At 41.7% G+C, this 7,500-nt stretch overlaps 1 protein-coding gene across 1 annotated transcript in view; it reads left to right on the top strand.

Annotated features, from left to right (window-relative positions):
• The window catches only part of LOC106811457, a 4,899-nt gene extending 824 nt beyond the window's left edge, over positions 1-4,075 (top strand). The window contains exons 2-3 of the mRNA XM_014815080.1: positions 288-405; positions 3,581-4,075. Of these exons, the coding sequence (XP_014670566.1) occupies positions 288-405; positions 3,581-3,781 (319 nt within the window). The 3' untranslated portion in view covers positions 3,782-4,075. The remainder of the gene's footprint in view (positions 1-287; positions 406-3,580) is intronic.
• Positions 4,076-7,500: the final 3,425 nt, after the last annotated feature.

The following is a 7,500-nucleotide window of genomic DNA, read 5'->3' as shown; positions in this document are numbered from 1 at the left end:
CGCACACTTGACTATTTTGACGCATGCATCATTTTACTTGAGTAAAATTACTCACGTGTGCGCCGGGCTTACGCTTCATGGTACGCGTACACAGTCGCTGCCGCTAGCTGCCGACGTGGTTTCCCTCGCTGCACGACTGAGATGTTTGACAAGTCACTTAACAAATCATTTATTCTTGAGAAAAAGTCGTCACGTCAGATCTAATTATTGTACTCCCCGATGTTTCTCTGTGCGTTTACCTTTGTCGGCGCTCACATAGGCCTATATATTTGCGTAATGTGTTCCAGCTATTGCTGCAGCGTGGGTTGTGCGCCGGGAGGTCATATCTGTCTGACGAGCAGCATGCTGAAGTCACTGTACACCTACGCTACCCAGTTCTGGTCGACAAACTCCAAACCTCTGCAGGTAAACGAACGAAACCATGCACGATCTTATCCGTTTACGAATCACAGAGCGACAGCAAAGAGAGAACGATCGCGCGCGGCGGATTATATATATCAGGAGCTAATAATGACAAATTCTTCGACAAATTTGTCATTATTAGCTCCTGATATATATATATATATAGAGAGAGAGAGAGAGAGCGAGAAGGGGAGGGAGAGAGCGCGCGAGAGAGAGGGAGAGACAGGGAGCGAGACGAGGCCATCTTCTCATCGCGCACTTTTCATTGGCTCTGTTGGTTTTCTTTGTCTTCGTCGGCCTTTGAGCGAAAACGGGATAAAAAGAAGTGAGAATGTTCGGTTTCAGCTCATCGAGAAACGACGACATTCTATTAGTATTAGTAACGAAGAACACAACGAGAACATTCATTTCCGTTCGGATAAGCGTCTATATTGTAACCAATGAGAATATCTCGCGCTGAGTAATAAGGAACAAGCCGCACAGACGAGAAATAGACGAGAAACAGTTGTGTGATTTATGGTCAGCCTAGCCAGGATTAAACATGTTTAGCGTGACCACTCGCGCACACAGGTCCTATAGTTAGAATTAAAAGCACGCTTATAGGTGTTGGACAACCGTATAGGGCGTCCATAGGCGGCAGGCCTGAATAAGCATCGAACAGAAATTAATTAAAAATACTCACACTGTTAATGCGCTTACACAACATACACTTTATTTATGTTAAATAACTACAGATTCATGCGCTATGCTCCGCTCGAAACTTTTGCCAGCTCTATGATGCGAATTTCTGCAAAGTTGTCTGAACACATTTCAAACACAAAAATGACCAACCGGTCGATGTAGCTACGCCACCTGACGAAATGTCACGAATACACAACAAGACCAATTTTACTTCTAATGCTTTCTAGACGCCCACGAGGCATCTAACTTGTGTGCATAATGCAAATTATTGCACTCTAGTGCCGAATTTCTGCGAAAAAAAGAGCAAAAAAAGGCCTTTTCTAGAGACGAAATAGTGACGCCTCCTATATATGGCAATGCGAGCGGATACGTTACGCGAGTATAAAGCCGAACATGTACGTAGACAGTAGTGACAAATGCTAATACGATGGGTGACGCTGGCGCCCCTAGCAGAAAATATGTTTGCTGTATAAAATGTGTGCGCGCAAAGAAAATATAGCAGTGAATAGAGCAGAAAGTAGCCAAGAGTAGTTCAGATAGTTCAGAGTTCAGAGAAGGCGTCACGGGTTCCTCGGCACAAGGGATCAGAGATAGATATCGATATATTATATATATTAGTATATAGATATTTATGGGATAGGTAGATATCTATAGATATCAGAGATACGAGCGAGACGAGAGGTAGAGGCGAGAGTGCAGAAAAAGACGGTTAGATTTGTGTGAAAACCTACAACACGCGAGATTTGGTTTAACAAGAACTCGTAACGGAAGTAACGACACGGCGTCTTCGTTAGAAACTATTCTTGCCGCGTTGTTGTTGTTGTTGTCTCTCGCTCCACGATCTTAAACTAACGATTGTAGTCACCGCTATGAGGCGGTACAATAACACACTCAAATCAGGCCGAAACAATTTCGATTATTGCATTGCGACCAAATGCACAGATGTTCAATCTGTCACAATCTGTGTGTATGCGTCACAATCTGTCGTTGTTGTTGACAGATTATTGGTATGCGTTAACAACAAATGTTTGAATTCAGGTCGGTGTTACAACGCGTGTCGAACTCGTTCAAATCTGTTTATTCTGCTCAGATACATAACTATCAGGGCTATTAATATCTGGCGATTTTACTACATTAAGTGTCGAATACAAATCGCGAATGGTTTAACTGCTCACAAAATTACGTTTAATAATGAAATCGTCAAATTGCAGTGTCGTGTCGGAAAATGTTTTCGTACACCTCTTTTTCCATATCCATCACCTTACTTTGGGCATTGCTTAGCACATACTATAAAGTGAACAGTGGCTATAGTTTTTCATTGGTGGCTAAAAAATTACTTTGGTGGCTCAAGTCTTGGCTCAAACTTTAATACATCCAGAAAGAGCCCTGACTATGAGACATTGCACTACCTCGCCTTTGTTTCTCTACTAATCCTCGTCTGTTTAGTACGTTTATTAGGTTATGCTACACTCACACTCACACTGACACTCACACTCACACTTACACTGACACTGACACTGACACTGACACTGACACTGACACTTACACTGACACTTGACACTGACATGAACACTGACAGACTGACACTGACACTGACCTGCCCTCAAATGTACAGAGTCCACACTCACACCCTCACACTCACACTCACACTCACACTCACACTCACACTCACACTCACACTCACACTCACACTCACACTCACACTCACACTCACACTCACATATATATATATATATAACCACCGCCGCGTCCGAAATTTAATTCACCTGGTTAAGGCCGCCGCACACCAGCCGATTTTTCACGCGATTTGATCGGCCCGATAGAAATCAGCCGATATCGGGTAGGTGTGCGCGTTCATTTGTAGACAATTTTATTTTTATCGGGTGATCGTTCCAAATCAAACATGTTTGATTTTGAACCGATGAGCCGATGAGCCGATGAGCCGATTTTAAGGCCGCCGCACACCTACATCGCTTCATCGCTTCATCGCTTCATCGCTTCATCGCTTCATCGTTTGTAAAATCGGCTGGTGTGCGGCGGCCTTTAGCAGTCATCGAATGGGGAATTATTCATGGGCCGGCAGCTGGTATATGTAGTCAAAGCTATAGTATATGTAGTAAAGCTCATAGCGTCTTACGGAACATGATTGTTGAATAATTAATTATTTTCCTCGTTTGGCTGACAGCTCAATGGATCGCGTTTACTATTTGGCATGAATGCAGTTGTGTTACGATAAACGAAACTTTTAGACGATGGGATAATATTTTAGATAGTCTAATCGTGCGTTTTTCTACATGATTATATATCATTAGGAGTGGCATATTATAGAGGAGTATGACTCGCTCGAATCACAAGAAATTCAAAAATGTATGCCCTAGGTTACCTGTGCATGATTTATTACATAACATGGAGTATATTATGGCACTCCTGATTATATAAGATCAGGAGTGTATAATATTATACATTCCTTATAGCATCTCGTGCATACTCGCAACAGGTGAGCTCGCTGGCAGGATCCTGCCACTCTACTACATCTCACCACTACGAAGGAAATACCTGGGATGTCGCCTGCACGTCTCCGCTCAACCACTGCTCGGCACTGATAAGGCACTGCATGTCTGAAAACCCTGTTGAGATCTGTTACCCTGGAGGCCCATGCCGCGGTCACGCCACCTGGGTTCACTGTGTACATCCCTAAAACTACGGCCTATAGATCTATACGAATTCACCCCCGCGGGGCATAAATGGAGCACTCGAAAACAGTTTTAGAGCTTCACCCACTGATCGTCGGTGTAAAGTGCTTCGATATAACGGCAATACTAACGGCAATAGGGATAATCATTCATTTTATTTCTTGGGATAATCACTTGTTTGTTAAATCGTGATACTATAGATTGTGTAAGAGTTTTGACCGGAAGGCAAAGAGTTTAAAATGAAATTGCATTGCATTCGTATGATTTAAATAAAATTAAAATTAGCTTCACGCAAATTACCCGATGTTGCTGAGCACTATATTGGCATCACATATACATACGTCTATTGAAATTTTATAAAGCCATCAAATTGCATGACAACTTATAAACGAATTATTTACTACACAAACTATTATGATTGATAATGATTGATTGCTATGATCGATAGACAATTAAAATAATAATAATAATAATAATAATAACAGTAAGAAAAATAGAAGAAGAAGAAGAAGAAACGAAAAGGAGAAGAAAAAAAAAGAAGAAAAAGAAGAAGAAGAAGAAGAAGAAGATGATGATGATGATGGTGGTGGTGGTGGTGGTGGCGGTGGTGGTGGTAGTGATTCAACGTATTTCAATGTACTACATACACCAATACATATACACACACAAACACAAACGCCAACGCACTCACGCACACACACTCACACACACAACATACACGTTTGCCTTATCACATAGAGAATCTGACACGAGAACTCTCAGGCAATTTGTATCATTCATCGTATAAAGTCTCCACTAACATCCTTGATTGCGCAGCGAAGAACGTACTTACCTGATTAGATGTACTGACTACAGGCGTGGCTGTACGCATATGCATTTTACCCACGACAGAGGATAGAACGACAGAAGTACGGTCAGAACTGGTCGCATGTACGCAAGCTCAGAGTGCGTGCGCCGTATGCTCACGTACGTGCGTGCGCGCGCGCGTACGCGTGCGTGTGCGCGGTAGATAACGCGTGTTTATCAGCAGGAGCGTAAACCCACGCCGAAGGTTGGCGCGATACGCTACCGCTACATCGGCAGCTGCTGGTCTTCCCACGACCACGCCGCTACCACGCGCCGAGCCTGCTCACACGTCACCAGCAGCAGCACCTCGCGCAGACGTTGCACGGACGGTTGAGAAATGGTCGCACGGCAATTATCTTCACTCATATTTCACACGTGGCATAGATCTATATGCGCAGCGAAACGCGCGTAGCGACGTGGCCGTTGCTATATATATTTCCAAAGCTTGATATTTCTTTGCTACGCGGCCGCGAGCTGTGACGTTAGTTTAATCAAATCGGCGCGGGTTTGAGTAATTGTGGTAGGGCAGCACGGCGCGCGGTTGACGTACGGTGGAGACAACATGAGACATGCAAGCGAGAGTGTACTACTGCTGCTGCTACTACTGATCGTCGCCTATTGTACATCGCAGGAGCTGCACAATGAAACAACGGATTATACCGGGTAGGTTGATCATAACATCAGGAGTACATGAATAAATCATCTTTCGAGTAGAGAATAAAACAGAGAATGTCTAGAAAGGAGAGTGAAATAGAGAACGTCTAGAATATAGAGTGAAATAGAGAATGTCTAGAAAAGAGTGCAAAACAGAGAATGGCTAGAAAAAAAAGTGAAATCGTGGATGTCTAGAAAAAAAGTATGAAGAAGAGAATGTCTAGAATAGAGAGTTAAATAAATAGAATCTCTATTCGTGTACTGCTGATAGCAATCACACTATCTCTATCCCGCGTATACTGATCATAAATCTCTGTGCAAACATATTCCGCTGTCGTGATGTCATATCATTGATGTCATGTCGTGTCATATAATTCCAATCTGCGCGAAGCTGTAAGCAACTATCGGCACGTATCGCGCTTGTGATGACCCATCGTTGCTCTAGATTAATTTTGTTTAATTTAGTTAAATTATTATAGTAATATTCGCAAAATCGTGTGAGCCTTACAACGAAATGTCTGTCGTACGAATAAAATCGAACCCGTAATCTTGATGCAGGTGGAAAGTATTCCAACTCTTAGAGTTTGAGCAAGACATTGTCAATAACTGGATGAACGACTTAGTGGAAAATGGGGTAAGTTAGATTACGACAATCAAAATCATCAATGTTTGTAACATTTTGTTAAATATATGCGAACCGCGTGTGTGCCATTAGTGTATGTGTGCGTACGTGCGTGAGTGTGTGTGGGCGGGCGTGTGTGCGTGCGTGCGTGTTCGTACGCGCGCGTGAGTAATTTCGCAACGTACGGCTATCGAACAACTTTGGATATTTCTCCCGAATACGAAAAACTGGAAAAGCTGCGGAAGATATATGATGTATTATATATGTCGGCGCGTGTTTTGCAGGAATGCGAGGCGCTTAGCGGCAGAGATCTGCTGGCAAGTGCTGAACTATGGTGGAAACTCTACCGGATATTGGAAGTGCATCAAACGCCGTTCGAAATCATCATCGACGATCTAAATAAGTACGTGTCCGAATTTTATTTTGGCATTATAACACATCTAATGAACGTACGGGGATGAGCGGCCACAAACTATTTCGAGTTTTTTATCGCTCAAAAATTTAGATAGTATATCAGATATGAAACTCTAACAGAAAACCCCGCTTTCGTTAAAGCAAAATGCTTTATAATTTTTCGATGACTTGCTATCATTTTACTGTGGTGCTGAAATAAGATCAAAGAAGTTGAACGGGAACAGTATGAGATTCATCTACTATACGCTAGTAATCTAGTGCGAATAACCGTTCTATTACTAATGGTATTTCGTGCATAATCAATAGATGTTGTTTTAGAGTATACGACGTTTTTATCGGCAGAATGATCGTAGAGCAAATGGCACACGACACAGCAGACCCAAACTCAAAGGTCTTTCAACTAGATAAGTACCACACATACGAACAGGTATGAATATATTGTTTGCTGAGAGTACACATGCATACGACGCGTGATTCCATGCTGATCACAGGCTTGACGTTCTCGTAGAAATATCAATCTGCATGTATTACAATTGCAGAGACGCAGCTGCTGCGGCAAATATGTGTGTCAGTAGAACGTATGTGTGCACGCACGTTAACGATATATGTATAAATGTATAAATATATATGTATATATATATATATATATATATATACATATATGTATAAATATATGTATAAATAACTATAGTTATATATAATATATGTTACATGTTAATATTTTGTTTACACCTTATATATATTTTAATATATATATATATATAAAGTGTATATATATATATATTGGTGTATCTATAAACGAGAGTTAAAATAAAAACACACACGTCTGTTGATATTTGTGATGTAGCTATTGCTACCTAGATAATAAAATGCTCAATAAATAAGAGATAATTATCAGGAGTAGAAATAGGCGAAGCGAAGTGCTGACATCAAGATAAACAAGCAAATTCGTCTATTTACTAGCCTTATAATTACCTACGATTTACTACGCGTACTCATCCAACTTGCGCTCAAATCGACACGATAACATTCGCATAGCAACGTGCGAAATGCGTTTTCCTCGGTATAGCACGCAATCCGGACGATACAGACTAAAACGTGACGACACGGATTCTCCATTTATTGGTCCACAAATCACAAATCCATTCCGAGCGCCTCTATATTTCAAGACAAGAAAGGCAGCACGGG

The sequence above is a fragment of the Priapulus caudatus genome, unplaced genomic scaffold (assembly GCF_000485595.1).
Source record: "Priapulus caudatus unplaced genomic scaffold, Priapulus_caudatus-5.0.1 Scaffold19, whole genome shotgun sequence".
NCBI classification, from domain to species: Eukaryota; Metazoa; Priapulida; class Priapulimorpha; order Priapulimorphida; family Priapulidae; genus Priapulus; species Priapulus caudatus.
This window is presented reverse-complemented; position numbering and strand designations above follow the sequence as displayed.